The sequence below is a fragment of the Bos indicus genome, chromosome 5 (assembly GCF_029378745.1).
Source record: "Bos indicus isolate NIAB-ARS_2022 breed Sahiwal x Tharparkar chromosome 5, NIAB-ARS_B.indTharparkar_mat_pri_1.0, whole genome shotgun sequence".
NCBI classification, from domain to species: domain Eukaryota; kingdom Metazoa; phylum Chordata; class Mammalia; order Artiodactyla; family Bovidae; genus Bos; species Bos indicus.
The window spans coordinates 96854033-96870494 of NC_091764.1; the positions used below are offsets into that span (position 1 = coordinate 96854033).

The window sequence follows — 16462 nt, forward strand, 5'->3', positions numbered from 1 at the left end:
CTTTCAGGTAGAAATGGTGAAGTGAAAGCCTCTGAAATTTCCTGCCTTCTCTTCTACCCATGATAGTGTGGATCAGAAGAAATACCATATACTGGGAAGAATTACAGAAATCAGTACCACCTTCAAAGAATTAAAGGAGACAAAGATGATAGTCCCCATCATATCCCAGTTTAATTTACCTTTCTTGACAGCTGCTGGTTCACTACTCAGTGTTAGTCGCTCTTTGCAACCCCATGAACTTAGCCCACCAGGCTTCTCTGTCCATGGGATTCTCCAGGCAAGAATACTGGAGTGGGTTGTCATTTCCTTCTCCAGGGGATCTTCCCACCCAGGGATAGAACCTGTGTCTCAGATATTGCAGGCAGATTCTTTACCATTTGAGCCACGGGGGAACTCTACAACTGCTACTACTACAAACTGATACAAACTGAAGTAACAGTTGTCCCAATCACAGGTGCTATACCAGAGGTGATACCATTGTTGAAACAGAACAACACAGTTTCTGTCACGTGGTATACACTACTGATCTGGCAAGCACATTCTTTTCATTCCCTAGCAATAAAGAGGACCAAAGCCTTTCTCTTTTTTTAACGCGGTATGGACAGCTGCTCATTCTCTGTTTTGTCCCAGGGCAGCTCTCACTCTCCAGACTCTGTCATCTTTCCTCACAGAGCTGTATTTTCTCCTTTGCCCAAAAGCACAGAGAAGACAAAGGAAAAGGTCCAAGGAGCTGAAGGAGCTACAGGTTTCTGCTCGAGGCCAACAAGATGAACCAGCAGATCAGTAATGATGTGTCTGAATTGCAATAGCAACTGATGGCCTCCACTGACCTTGAGAGCATTTTAAAAATGGCTGTTTCTGCAACATGGATGGATCTAGAGGTTATCATACTAAGTCAAGTACGTCAGAAAGAAAATGACAAATACCATACGATATCACTTGTATGTGGAATCTAAAATATGGCAGAAATGAACTTATCTACAAAACAGAAAAAGACTCATAGACATAGAGAACAGCCCTGCGGCAGCCAAGGGGAAGAAGGAAGCAGGAGGGAAGAACTAGAAGTTTGGGATTAGCAGACATAAACTAATACATACGTAGGGTGGATAAACAACAGGGCCCCACTGTGTAGCTCAGGGAACTATACTCAATATCCTGTGATAAGCCATAGTGAAAAAAGAAAAGAATGTCCAAATGTATATAGTGGAGTTATACACTGTAACTGTTACAGTGTATACACTATAACTGTATAGTGTGCAACTCTCTCTGTCTGTCTGTCTGTCTGTCTCTCTCTCTCTCTCTCTCTCTCTGCAACATGGATGGACCTAGAGGTTATCATATAAGTCAAGTAAGTCAGAAAGAAAAGGATAAATCCCATATGTTATCACCTCTTTGTGGAATCTAAAATATGGCACAAAAGAACTTACCTACAAAACAGAAAAAGACTCACAGACACAGAGAACAGCACAATGTTGTAAACCAACTATACGTCAATAAAAATTAAATTAGAGAAAACAAGACTGCTTCTTCCATTCCACCTTTCAAGATCCAACACAAAATTCTTCTATCATCAACTCCAACCTGGAACCACACAAGGAAGGAAATTCTAAGAAATGTAGCTCTAGCTTAGCTGGGTTCACATACCCCACCAATTCTCTTGAGCTCCATGGAAATCATAAACAACGGTTCTCAAGTTTTATTGTGCAGAAGTATCAGAAGGCCTTTAAGCACTCCATCCTGAAACTTCTTTCTATGGCATCTATGACAGAAATACACTCACCTCTCATATATGCAACTCTATGGGGGTGGGAAATCCATTCAAAACTGAGTAATCAAATTGGAACTAGCATAGCAGCTGTTCAGAGAAATAACAAGGGGGATGGGGAATGGAGCAGAGGAGCTGGAAAAAAAAAGAAGGAATTAAAAAATGCCAGAAAAAAAATACTGCTATAGATGTGATGAAAATTTAGACCAAACATTTTGTCATGAATCATAATCAAGGAAATTCTTCAGAGATGAAGAGGGGGCACTGCATAATGATAAAGGGGTCAATTTTCCAAGAAGATATACCAATCTTCAAGCCATTCAAGTCCAAGCTGAATAGAGAAATAGACAAATTGCTTTTGACTGTTGTAATTGGAGACACCAACATATTCCTATTAGTAACTGACAGATCAAGCAGGCAGAAAATTAATAAGGATATAACTGATGTGAGCAGCATTATCAATCACTTGGTCCAGTTAACATTTATAGATTATTTCATCCAACCACAGCAGGAATACACATTCTTCTCAAGCCCACACGGAACACTCACCTCAAAAGAACACATTCTGGGCCATAAGACACATCTTAGCAAATTTAAAAGACTAAAAGTCATACAAAAGCATTTCTCAGATCATAATGGAATTAAACCAGAAATTAACAACAGGAATGATAACTGAAAAATGCTCCCCCCAAAACTTGGCATAATTTCTAAGATATACAGGCAAATGAAAAGAAAACAATGAACAGGAACCATGAGTATAGTAGGCTATCATTTGTGTAATAAGGAGAAGGGAGAAAAATAAATGCATGTATTTAACTGTCTATGTACCAAAAAAAAAATCTTCAGAAAAAATATATATGAAACAAACACAATAATACATACTTCTGAGAAAGGGAAGTGAGTGGTTGGAAAACAAGGGCCAGATGGAAACTCTACAACACATCCTTCAGAACATTTTTAGTGTCTGAAATATGTAGTTTTCTCCAAAAATATATGAAATTTTAAAAGTTAGTTTCCCTGTTGCCCCCTCCCAGAGATTCTGATTTGGGGCTAAAGAATCTGCATTGATAACAGGCTTCCCAAGTGATACAGGAGATGCAAGGAGCACACTGTAACTAAAGCCCCATCATAGGCCCACACACATCACAGGCCCACACACAAAATTATTATACAAGAGGAATCACAAAGAAATGAAAAGGAAGAGAGCCAAAGATGAGATCCAGGCACTGATCCCTCAGAATGGGGAGATTATACCCTTGTTCTCAACAGAAGATGGAAGGGAAACTTCTCAAAAAAAGGACAATCCATCCAGACAGATATAAGTAAGAACCAGATCCTTTCTCCATTCTAACTGCAATTTTAATATAGACCCTGCCATCAGAAAGAAATAGCTGATACTACAATTAAGTTATGGACATGGCAATAGAGTTCCTCTCTTTGGATTCCTCTTTTTCTCTAAAACTGCTGATTGTGATCAACCTTAAGATTCAAATACGAACTATGCACAATTTTTTCTTTATCTCTTCTAAAAAAAAGTACTTAGGGGACTTCCCTGGCAATCCAGTGGTTAAGATTCTGAGCTTTCAATGCAGGGGGTACCGAGTTCAACTCCTGGTTGAGGAACTAAGAACCCATATGCCTCGTGGCACAGCCAAAAAGTAAAAACTAATTTAAATAATAATAATAAAAGTACTTGGTATAGGAGAGAATGCTAGACATCAGCACACGCATGGACACATACTCACAGTCTCTCCAATAATCATGTTCATGTTGCCAGCTTTTCTCACCCCAGCCCACCTTCACTCATTCAACAAGCGCATATGGAGAACCTAGGTTTCTGGCGCTATTCTAGTTACTGGGGAACAGAGTCCTGATCAAGGTGCCTCTTCTCATGCTGTGTACATTCTAGTAAAAGGGGGCAGACAAAAGAAAAAAGAAGTATAGAAATGAATCCTATATGTTTAGATAGTAATAAGGTCTTTGTGGGAGATGGAACAGTTCAGGTTCCATCAAGCAAAGTCTTTCTGAAAAGGTGAGCCAAGAGGTGAGAGGAGGAGGAGCCAACCAAGTGAACTCCTGAGCGGACAAATATTCCAAGCAAAGGAAGAGGGATCTGATCTCGAACAAGATTCCCTTCTTGAGGAGTGCAGAGAAGATGAGTACAGGTGGAGGATACTTAACTAGGACGAGGACACTAAAATATTAGAAGAGAAAGAGGCTATGTGTGTGTGTGTACATACTATAACTCACCTCTGCACCATTCCATCACAGTTTACACGGATCGTGCCCTCTTTACCCCTTAAATTCTCTGTGTATATTTCCTAAGAACAAGAATGTTCTCTTACACAACCACAATACAGTCATCAATATGGGGATCTCCAATGCTGGTACATCTATCTAATCTGCAGTCCTCATTCCAATGCAAATGATTATTCCAGTACTTTCTTTATAGCTTTTTTTTTTCTAGACCAAGGTCTAGTCCACAATCGCAGACACTTCATGCATAGTCACTTGGTCATGTTCAACTCTTAGCAACCCTTTGGGCTGTACCCCTCCTCTGTCCATGGGATTCTCCAGGCAAGAATACTGGGGTGGGGTGCCATTTTCTTCTCCAGGGGATCTTCCCAACCCAGGGATCAAACCCGCGTCTCTTGCATCTCCTGCCTTTACAGGCAGATTCTTTACCTACTGAGCCACTGGGGAAGCTCTTAGTCTCCTTCAACCTGGATCAATTCTTCAGGCTTCACTTGTCTTTTAAGATACTGGCATTTTTAAAGAATACAGGTCAGTAATTTCATAGAATTTGTATCTATGTGGTTTCTGTTGTCTTTATGGTTAGATTCAGGTGATAAATCTATGGCTGGGATGAATGACCCAGGGGTGATTTTCTGTTCTCAGGGTATTGATCCAGAGGCATGCTGTCCCATGTTGGTTATATTAATTGTGGTCAATTATGATCTAGGAGAGGTATTGTCCAGTTTCTCCACTGCACTGTTCCTCTTTGAGGAAAGATACTTGAGAGCATGTGAGTAGGTTTCCGTGGTGGCTCAGCGGAAATAAAGAATACACCTGTGATGCAGGAGATGTGGGTTTGATCCCTGGGTGGGGAAGATCCCTTGGAGAATGAAATGGCAACCCACTCCAGCATTCTTGCCTGGGAAATCCCACAGAGGAGCCTGGCGGGCTACAATCCATGGGGTCACAAAGAGTTGGACACAACTTAGTGACTAACCACCACCACCACCAAGTATCTTACTCCTCATCAAAGGAACCCTTTAACTATAAACACATTCATTTACACCCAACAACACAGACAATAATTCCTGGGTTCAATTTTCTGGGTTATTTGGAAAAAAAAAATTTTAACTTTAGTTTGTTTAAATCAAGCTCCAAAGAGAGTCCATATAATGTTGGTATGTCTTGTAAGTTTCTTTCGGTCTATGAGCAGGGATCATAAATTCTCACCAATCCTTAGAAGCATGAAATTCCATGATGGAGAAGCATCATGAACACACATGCAAGATTGTGATTCTAGTCCAGCACCTGGCACGTCAAGCTCACCAATTTTTGTTGACTATTGGGTCCTCACTTCCTCCCATGTAAACGTCACCTCCTTCTGCAGCAGGTCATGGCCCTGCTGTGGTCTCTCCAGACTCTGAAATCTCACTGCTGAGTGAGGATGAGATCTCGGGCAGAGTTCACGAGAGAGCCAAAGTCCTAGGCCACGCCTGCTCAGGACAGGAAAAAAGCTTTAACTTGGCCAAAAAGTTCATTCAGGTTTACCCAAACGACCTTTTGACCAACCCAAAACCTGCACCACCAAATCAGGGGCCAAACACATAAAATGTGGGTGTGTTGTGGATAGGCCTTCTCAGTCATTACCTCAGGGCTGAGCTACACAAGACCAAGAGCTCTTGCTATGACCACTGATGTAGAGAAGAGATTAAATGCTGAGATTTGACTGTAAAATACCTACTCGCAGGGCAGGAATAGAGAAGCAGATGTAGAGAACCAATATGTGAGCACAGTGGGGGAAGCTGGGGGTGGGATGAATTGGGAGAGTAGCAATATATATATAACATACATATATACATATATATACATATATAACCATGTAAAATAGCTAGCCAGTGGGAAGAAGCTGTATAGCACAGGGAGCTCAGCTCGGTGCTCTGTGATGACCTAGAGGGGTGGGATGGGGCAGGTGGGAGGGAGGCTTCAGGAGAGATATATATATATATATATATATAGATATATATATATATATATAGCTGATTCACTTTGTTGTACAGCAGAAACTAATACAACACTGTAAAGCAATTATAGTCCAACAAAAAAAGTAATTAAAAATTAAATACCATTATCAGGAATGGTAGATACAGAAAAGACTCACTACAGACACTGTAGTTGTGTGTGTGTGTGTGTATGTGTGTGTGTGTATGCTGCTTTAAAGGCTTGAATGCCCTTCTGGTACAGATGGTTTTGTTGGGGAAAACTGCTCACATGGGCAACTCTGACAAACAAATGTAAAGCAGAAATTGCGGTGGGAAAGGACATCGCTTGAGAAGCCATGACTCTAGGGAACCAGAGGTCAGAACACTGTCAAAATGTGATGCTGATGTGAGAGCGGAGGCTGGAAAAAATGTGTCATTTTTAAGTCTGAATTTAGACTTTACTGTAGCTAAAAACTCCTGGCTCTTTGTCCTCATTTGAACAATTGGAACCTGGAGGTGAGTATATGAAGCAAAGGAGAATTCACAGAGGCAGATGGACAGACAGCATCAACACCCAGTCCTGAGGAATGACCATAAAGATCCACCCCCCCTCCCCCCACCACTGCTGTCCTACCTGCTAGCTTTTTTCCAACTTATTTACTTATTTTTGGCTGCACTGGGTCTTTGTTGCTGCACACGGGCTTTCTAGTTGCAGTGTGCAAGTTTCTCATTGCAGTGGCTTCTCTTGTTGCAGAGCACAGACTCGAGGGCACGGGCTCAATGGTTGCAGTGCACAGGCTTAGCTGCAGTGCACAGGTGCCGAAGAATTGATGCTTCTGAATTGTGTTGGAGAAGACTCTTGAGAGCCCCTTGGATTGCAAGGAGATCAAATCAGTCAATCCTAAAGGAAATCAGTCCTGAATATTCATTGGAAGGACTGATGCTGAAGCTGAAACTCCAATACTTTGGCCACCTGATGCAAAGAACTAACTCACTGGAAAAGACCCTGATGCTGGGAAAGATTGAAGGCAAGAGGAGAAGGGGACGACAGAGAATGAGATGGTTGGATGGTATCACCGACTTGATGGACATGAGTTTGAACAAGCTCCAGGAGTTGATGATGGTCAGAGAAGCCTGGCGTGCTGCAGTCCATGGGGTCGCAAAGAGTCGGACATGACTGAGCTACTGAACTGACTGACTGATGGGCTTAGTTGCTCTGTGGCATACGGAATCTTCCCGGACCAGAAACTGAACCCATGTCCCCTGCATTGACAGGTGGGTTCTTAACCTCTGAACCACTAGGGAAGTCCCCCTGCTGGATTTTTAAGGTTCTTCATTCTCCCAGCTGCTCAGGCTAAACACTTCCTCAACATCTCACAGCCCAGTGCACCAGCAAAATCCTGTTAGTTGTTCCTTCAAGTTCATCCAGAGCAAAACCATTTCTCACCATCCCACAGCTCCCACCTTTGTGTGAGCATCAGTATCTCTCTCTGCATCAACTCCAGGGCCAGCTGCCTGGTCTCTCTGCATCAGCCCTTGTCCCCACCACCTGTGTTCAACAACATAGTAGCAAGGGAGACCTTTTTCATCCCGCCAGTGTTTTCTCTACTTGCTCAAAATAAAGCCAAAGTCCTTATGATGAATGATCTAGGTGAACCTCACCCCCAAAACAAAACCCACAGAAAGCTGCAGATAAGAAGAACATTTATTTGGGGGGCCTTAAGAACTGTAATTCAAGAAACACAGATTTGAGTCAAACTGAAAGAGTGTTCTGGGAAAAAGAAAGCCGCAGGGGCTGATTGAGGCAAAAGCCACAAAGCCAGTCTGACATAAAAAAAGAAGTATTTGTCCTGAGGGATAGGCTGTCGCAGGCCATTCTAGGGGTACAGGTCTAATAAGTGGGCAGACTGTCTCAGTTGCTTTAGGGAAAGGATTGGTAAGTATCTTGAGCTTCTGGAAAATTCTGCAGATATTCTGGATGCCTGCATTGAAAATAAGTGATCAAAAGGCCAGGTTCCCATCCAGGCTGACATACATAAATCATACTCCCTCGATGGCCTCTTGCTCCATTTTATTTTTTTAAATTTATATATTTCATTTGAAGGATAATTACAATTTGTGATGGCTTTTGCTATACATCAGTATAAACCGGCCACAGGCATACATATGTCCCCGTCATCCTGAACCCCCCCTCCCACAGCCCTCCCCACCCCATCCCTCCAGATTGCCTCAGAGCACAGGCTTTGGGTTCCCTGCACCATACTTGAAACTCACACTGGTTATCTATTTTACATATGGTAATATGTATGTTTCAATACTATTCTCTCAAATCATCCCACCCTTTCTTCCCACTGAGTCCAGAAGTCTGTTCTTTACATCTGTGTCTCCTTTGCTGCCCTACCCCGGCTCCATTTTAGAGAACTTGATTCTGCAGCATGTATACTAGAGAGCTCTCTTAGCAATACCAACTCCATGCTTGTTCTCCTTTCACACCCACCATGTCCTACCTGATCTGCCCTGCACCCCATCTGTATTTGCCAGAACTCGCTGGAGAAATGAACCAACATAAGACACAGATCTACACAGATCTTCCTCAACTCACAATGTGCCAGGCACCGTTCTGAGTGCTTTGTAATTATTCACTCTAGGAAGAAGCCTACAAGGAAGATATTATTGTTATCCTCATTTTATAGATGATAACCTTGAAGCACAGAAAAGACAAATAACTTGTCCAAAGTCATTCAGCTCATAAGCAGTGAAGCTGGGCCTTGAACCTAGGCAGCTTGGCTCCAGGGTCCAGTCTGAGCTATTCTTGCCAATACCTTCTCCCCTTCTCCAGTCGCACTGGCCTCTTCATTTTCCTCAACGTTCTGGATACCCTCCCACCACAGGACCTTTGCACGTGCTCTTCTCAGTGATGTCAAAACTTCTCCCCCAGTTATCTCCTTGATAATGCCCTCATTTCTTCAGGTCTGGGTTCAAAGGTCACCTCTCCATTTGAAGTAGTACACACTGGCACACCAGTGTCTACACACACTCACACAGACCTTGATCTACTTTATATTTATTAGTGTAGTTATTTGGGCTTCTCTGGTGGCTCAGCACTAAAGAATCTGCCTGCCACAGCAGGAGACACAGGTTCAATCCCTGAGTCGGGAAGATCCCCAGGAGGAGGAAATGGCAAACCACTCCAGTATTCTTTCCTGGAAAATTCCACGGACAGAGGAGCCTGGCGGGTTACAGTCCATGGGGTTGCAAAGAGTCAGACATGACTTACTGACTAAACAACAATAACAACAAGAACAGGGTATTTATTTATTGCCTGTCTCTCCTATTGAAATGCAAACTCCAAGAAAGTAAGGATTTTTGTCTGTTTTGCTCACTGCTACAGTTTAGAACCCCAGAGCCTACCTGAGAACATAATAGGTATTAAATAAACATACGTTACAGATGGCCAATAGGCACATCGAAAAGATGCTCAATATTGTTAATTATTAGAGAAGTGCAAATCAAAACTACAATGAGGTACTACCTCACACCAGTCAGAATTACCATCATCAAAGAGTCTATAACTAATAAATGCTGGTGACAGTGAGGAGAAAAGGGAACCTTGTTACACTGCTGGTGGGAATGTAAATTAGTGCAGCCACTATGGAGGACAGTTTGAAGGTTCCTTAAAAAACTAAACACGGAGCTACTATGTGATCCAGCAATCCCACTCCAGGGCATATATCCAAAAAAGATGGAAACTCTAACTTGAAAAGATACATGCACCCCAATGTTTATCGCAACATTATTTACAAAAGCCAAGGCATGGAAGCAACCTAAGTGTCCATCAGTAGATGAACAGATAAAGAATATGCACTATTAATATATATATACACAATGGAATGCTCCTCAGCTGTAAAAGAAAACTTGAAAAACATAAGAGAAAAATTGCTATTTGCAGCAACATGGATGAGCCTAGAGATTATACTAAGTGAAGTTAAGTCAGAGAAAGTGAAGTAACGCATCTGTATCTAAAAAGTGAGAACTTATTTACAAAACAGAAACAGACCCACAGACTTAGAAAACAAATTTATACTTACCAAAGGGGGAGGTGTGGGGAGGGATAAATTAGGAGTTTGGGATTAACACATACACACAAGGACCTACTGTCAGTAACACAGGAATCTATATTCAATATCTTATAATAACCTATAACAGAAAAGAATGTGAAGATGAAAACAGATACATATATACATGTATAACCCTCTGCTGTATACCTGAAACTAACACAACATTGTAAATCAACTATACTTCAATTTTTAAAATAAATAAACGAAAGTATGTGAAATGAATTTGAGACTAAGCAAATCATACCTTAAGAAGAATTGAGAATTAAAGGAGATGACTTGCATCTTGTAATTTGGAAGGAAAAATGAAAGGAGGTGATTCCCTGGAGAACTGATGTGTGTAGTGCTGATTGTATGCTGGGCTCTAAGAGGAGGCAGAGGTGAAACCACCGCTACTGTGATGAGCAGGGAGTGGGTGTCTCCAGAAGGCTAGACCGCGTCCATAATCAACACCAGGTACACGGTGGGAGCTCCCTCCTCCTTAAGTCTCACATTCTCACTCTCCAAGAGCCTTGGTTACATCAGAAGACATTCTGCCAATGTCAGGCAGGAATACTAATTATTTAACCACGTAAAATGTAAAAATCTTAGTGAGATGGATCCCTATCACCTTGGCAATAAATTCTAGGCTTAATATTATAAACAACAATATTCTGATGCCTTATTGTCAGTTATTATTTAATTTGCCTATGCTTTGCTGATATGGAAAGAACAGTCAGTCCATATCTGTTCTAACTGCTACCTGTTTCATCATCACCATAACCAATTTCACAGAGAAAATGAATGCCTTCCAACACGAGGTCCCCAAACTTTCCACTTCCAACCTACTAAAGTCTGTACACTACTCAGGATCAGTCTCTCTTTCCCTCTTTTTATGATGAACAATATATCTAGGCACTTGCCTCATAGTCCAGTGGCTGAGACTCCACACTCCCAATGCAGGGTGCTCAGGTTTGATTGTTAATCAGGGAACTAGATCCCACATGCCACAACTAAGACCCAGCACAGCCAAATAAATAAATATTTTTTAAAAGAAAGAAATATATATCTAACCTCTCATGTTCTGACTCACATTTGTTTTTAACTTCTCAGGAACATCAATCAGTCAACTATCTTGCTCCTGAATCTTTAACATCTTCCTTCTTCCCAGCTCCTTCCTTTCAAAATTAAAGCTCACTTCAGTATTTCCCCATGTTAAAAAAAAGAAAAAAAAAAATCTTGGCCCTATCTCTTCATCGAGCTGCTGTGTATTCTCCTTCTCCTTTTAACAACCTAACTGTGTTGTGTCCACTTTTTTACCATCCAGTCACTCCTGGGGTCTTCACCCTGCAGCCTGCACTATGACTGTTCTGGCCAAGGTCAAAGGCATTCTTATTGCTACATCCAGTGGCCACTTCCCAGACCCTTTTTCTGTGAATTCTTGGCAGTGTTCGTCACTGCCCATCACTCCTCTAGGAACATCCTCTTCTCCTGACTTGGCTCACTGGGTCTCTGCATTGCCCCCCCCTCGTGTCCCCATGTTCCCTCATCCTCCTTATACAGTTGTCCCCCATCGCCTGTCCCCTTGAAGACTGGTATCCCTCAGTGTCCTGTCCTAGGCTCTCTTTTCTTGTTCTACATACACCACGGGGCAATTTCATCACTTCCAAGGTGCCAGGGACTAGCCAATAATGCTGACGTCTTTCCTATCTATTTCTCCAACCTACATCTCTCCCCTGGACACGACAGTCCTGAGCCTAATTCTCAGTCTCAGCTTTTATGGCTCAAAAACTTGATTTACCAGCACATTCAAAGCAACTTTTTCTCTTGGGGGGGAGGGGAAACTAAGTTATAACTGTCACATAGTAAAGCTGCCACAGTTGAGAGGCTGCTTTCATTGCATTGATGCTACTGGTGGTATTCATCATCAATATTAGTATATTGTTAGTATATTCATCATCAGTATTTAAGTAAAATGCCAATATTTTTAACGTGTAAGTGATATTTTTGTTGGTGTTTTATAACAATGAAATAACACACATTAATTCTCAATGTTTCTAAAGTTTCAAATTACACTGTACTAAATATTAGGGTTTTACAGCTCCCCTATACATTTCTGATAATAAGCATTTTGAATGTTTTGCCAACACATTTTAACGGTCATGCAACAGTTATTTTTCCCATTAAATATTAAGATCACTTGGCATGATTTTAACTTGCATGGTCATTGCAGCAGTAGCTTAAGTAACAACTGTAGAGATTACGGATAGTATATTTTCCATCAAAGAGAGACTCTTTTTTTCCCTCAGGCATTTAGCTAAGGGGCTGATCAACTTAAGTCAATCAAAAAGCAAGCCAAGCCAGGGCTGTTTTATTAAGACTACAATCTAACTTTGGTACAGTCTTGAAGTAGCTGGGTTCAGTTCTTGGTAGCAAAACCAACTCGCTGGCTGGCAGGAAGGGTGAGATGGCAGGGAGGGAGGCGGGGAGGGGGGAGAGGGGATGGGGGGTCGGGACAGAGTTGGTAGGAAGAGACTCTAGCCCTTAACAATGTACACAGCACTTTTAAGTACCTGACAAGGCTCTTTTAATCCACCCAGCAGCACTGTGAGTTGACATTAAAACCCCAACTTTGCAGATGTCAAAACTGAGGCCTGGGGCTCCCTGGTGGCTCGGTGGTAAGAATTTCACCTGCCAGTGCAGGAGACATGGGTTTGATCCCTGATCCGGGAGGATCCCACATGCCCATACGACACAACTATTGAGTCTGTGCTCCAGATCTCAGGAGCCACAACTACTGAAGCCAGCAAGCTCTGAAACATGACAAGCCACAGCAACGAGAAGCCTGTGCACGCAACCAGAGAAAAGCCCATGCAGCAACAAAGACTCGGCACAGTCAAAAATAAATAAATATATTTTAAAAAAACTGAGGCCTGCAATCTTCTGAACAGATGTCTTCTGATTCCTAAATGTTTTTGCTACATGACCACATGAAAAATTAGGCCCCTTTTCACTGTACCTAGTTTAGTAACTAAAATAGATGATCAGCTCTAATATCAAGACCAGCTTTGTTAATCATTTGACAATCATTATGCAACCCCTGGCTGTGGTGAGTGAGGAAAAGGCTAAAGCAAAATAGATCTTTACCCTTGAAGATCTTCATTTATAACAAAAGGACATGGCTATGAGCAGCCCCTCTCAGGGGCTCTTGACAGCAACATACAATTTCTTATGAATTGTAAGCTGCACGCTACTTCACATTTTAGTATCTCTGGATACTGTAAAATCAACTGAACATCACAGTTAACTTGTTAGCATTTGTGTTCTACGTTAATGGGATGTAAAATAACATGCCTCTTATAATCAATGGCATCTTATAAAAGTCAAGAAAATATAAAATAAGTGGCCACTTATTTTATAGCAATCAACAAATATTTGTCAAAAAGTAAGCCTTTTTATCCACAGGTAATAAAGTTAATATGTTACCATAAAACTGGAGATCATTAGTATCACCGTTATTGATTCCCAATGCCCCACTTGGGTTCAAGGTCTTCCATTACAAGATACAGGCACAGCAAGAGGTTCCTCAGTTTTGGTTCAGAAAAGCCTGCATAGAGGAGGCAAACAATTAGGTTGACAATCCCAGATGACAGTGTAACCAGTGGGCAAATATGCAAAAAGCATAATTATGTTGAACTTCGGGTTCCTCCTTTGTAAAATGACTATAAAAGACGTTTAGTGGTGTGATGAGGAGAGGTAATGTTTGTAAAATATTTGGTAGGGACAGCAGACACTCGATAAATGGTAATAAAATTGGTTAGAATGTTTTGAATAGAAGAAATCCGAAAAGCTGTGATTTGGGAAATTAACGTAGAATCTGTGACTAAAATGGGTTGGATAAAGAAAGTGATAAGTAGAAATCTAGTTAATATGCGTTTTCAATCGTCTGGATGGAAGGTGGAAGGGCAGGGGGACCGGTGGGGGGCAAACTAGGACCTCTACCAGTGGAGATGCGGCAGTCGGGGGCCCCTAGGGGCGAGGGCTACAAAGACTGCGAACCTGGTACAGTACCTTCCTGGGTACAGAGCCTGGTGGGTGGAGGCCCCGCAAAGCATGCGAGGAATCCGGAGGGTCTGCAGCCCAAGTACCAGAGAGAGGACGCGAAGGGGGTACAGATTGGGGGTGTGAGGGGAAGGTGTTCACCACCTCTACCTAAGTCCCGCCCTGGGAAGCATCAGTATCCAGGCAAAAAAGTCAGTCAATACTGGAGGCTAGGACTGGCAGAAACCGGTTCCCCCGCGGGATACCGGCGGAAAGCCGGGCGGAGGTGGAGCCGGAGGTGGAGCGCAGTCCCTGCTCCGCCCCTTTCGCCGCGTCCCGCCTCTCCGAGCGCGTTCCGAGGGGCGGAGGCCGAGACGCCCCGCCCATCTTGGCCACTTCCACTAGTCGCGCCCCGCCCTCCCTCCACCCCGAGCGCATTCTGAGGGGCGGAGCCCAGTGCGCCACATCTATAAGGGCCACGCCCATCCTCCGCGCCCCACCCTCCCGCGCTCGCCCGGGATCCCTGCTCGCGCCGGCTGCGCCAGCCCTTTCCCCCTACCCCGTGTTTCCCCGCGCGTCTTGAGCAGCACGGCGACACCATGTTGGGCATGATCAAGAACTCGCTGTTCGGAAGCGTAGAGACTTGGCCTTGGCAGGTCCTGAGCAAAGGGAGCAAGGTAGGCCCACAGGGCTGTTGAGGACCGGAAAGAGGGCTCAGCTGGGAGGAGGGGGGGACAGAGAGACAGGATGGGTTTGAGGGGAGAATCCCAGCTTAACGAGATGGGCTGCGCCTGTTGAATGCACTGGTCCATCTATATATTACAAACATTCTGAATATTCGTGTACTGCGAGGTCTTCGGTTGCAGGAAGGACTGAAAAAGTGCTTATCCTGAAGAAGCTCCCAAACCGTCCTCGGTGGAGAGCGGAGTTTAGAAGAACAAGATCCGCGCCGCGTGGTGGTAACTGTGGAAGGCCAGGAGCACCTGGCAAGGAGCGGTCCATTTCTGCCAGTGGGTGACGGTGAGGCCCTCGCAGAGGAAGTGCCCTCAGCTGGGTCTCGGGAGTATGCAGGAATGCTCAGAAACAAGAAGAGCCTGTGCACAGGCTCAGAGCTGTGAAATGTCTTGTTGGTCAATGGAACTCCTAGAACTGGGCGCCTAGAATACAGGATGAGTGAGGCATCATCGCAGTTTTCCCCCAAATTGACATCAGTGCTCACCCAGGCAGATTGGACTGCTCCCGGAAAACAAGGAATCTGCCACTGGGTGATAAGCTCCTTGCAGACAGGTACTTTGTGCTCCTCCTGGCTGGAAACTCAGCTCCCCACCCAGTGCTGCTTTTGTTAAAAAACCGTGTTGTCCGGGCGGCCAAGGCCAGGTACCCATTACAACGATCATCACACAAAACCCTCAACTAGAGTCTGGACTGTTTAAGCAGCTAATAGCCAGAGGCCTGTACCTTTGTCTATATCTGTCTCCTTACTCATATGTAGAATGAGCAGTTTAGATCTATCAAAGGTGACCTTTTCAGATGCCTACAAGCAGCCAGGCATCTGATGATGAAAATGGATGACAGACTGAGGCAAGCTGAGGCTACGTGGAGTGAGAACTCAAGTCCTCATCTACAAAGTGATTCCAGGCAGTTGTCATGCAGTGGTAAAGAATCCACCTGCCAACGCAGGTGATGCGGGAGATGTGGGTTCCATCCCTGGGTCAGGAAGATTCCCTGGAGGAGGAAATGGCAACCCACTCCAGTATTGTTGCCTGGAGAGAATCCCATGGACAGAAGAGCCTCGTGGGCTGCAGTCAGTGGGGCTGGAGAGTCAGATACGACTGAGTGACTGGGCACACACGTCACGCATTGATGTGAACCAGGGTTGCCAGGTTTTTAAGGAAAACTAGCAACGCAGACTTTTGTGTGAAATCTCTAGATATAACATTTATTCATTCAACAAATAACTGTTAAGTGCCAAGTGAGGGTCAGGTACTCTTACAGGCAGTGAGGTAAAATAGTGAACAAAACTGGAAAAAATCCCTGTCCTCATGGAGCTTCTGTTTTAGTGACTAATGAACAATTAAATGTCAAATATTTCATGTATTGTTTGGTGATCAGTACTGTGATTAAAAAAAAAAGCAGGAAAGGGGAGGAAGGATTATAGAGTGTTAGGCTGAGGCTGTAGTTGGAGTAGGGCAACTGTGTCAGTTTTAACTGTTAAAATGTTTGTAAACATTGCAGATCAGGTGGGCAGGAGGAGGTGTCTGATGGGATGTCGCCCGTGTGCACACCCATCTGTGGACTCAGCCCAGTGACCTCCAGGGTCCTTGTTGGTCTTGACACTGAAGAATCCA

General features: G+C 43.5%; 1 protein-coding gene across 2 annotated transcripts in view; it reads left to right on the forward strand.

The window, feature by feature from the left end:
• The first annotated feature begins 14597 nt into the window (after nucleotides 1–14597).
• Nucleotides 14598–16462, forward strand: part of HEBP1 (heme binding protein 1) — a 37458-nt gene continuing 35593 nt past the window's right edge. Inside the window, exon 1 of one of the 2 annotated variants that reach the window (XM_070790059.1) lies at nucleotides 14598–14791. In XM_070790059.1, coding sequence (XP_070646160.1) covers nucleotides 14714–14791 — 78 coding nt within the window. In that variant the 5' untranslated portion in view covers nucleotides 14598–14713. The remainder of the gene's footprint in view (nucleotides 14792–16462) is intronic. The other variant, XM_019961529.2, reaches the window with a different exon arrangement.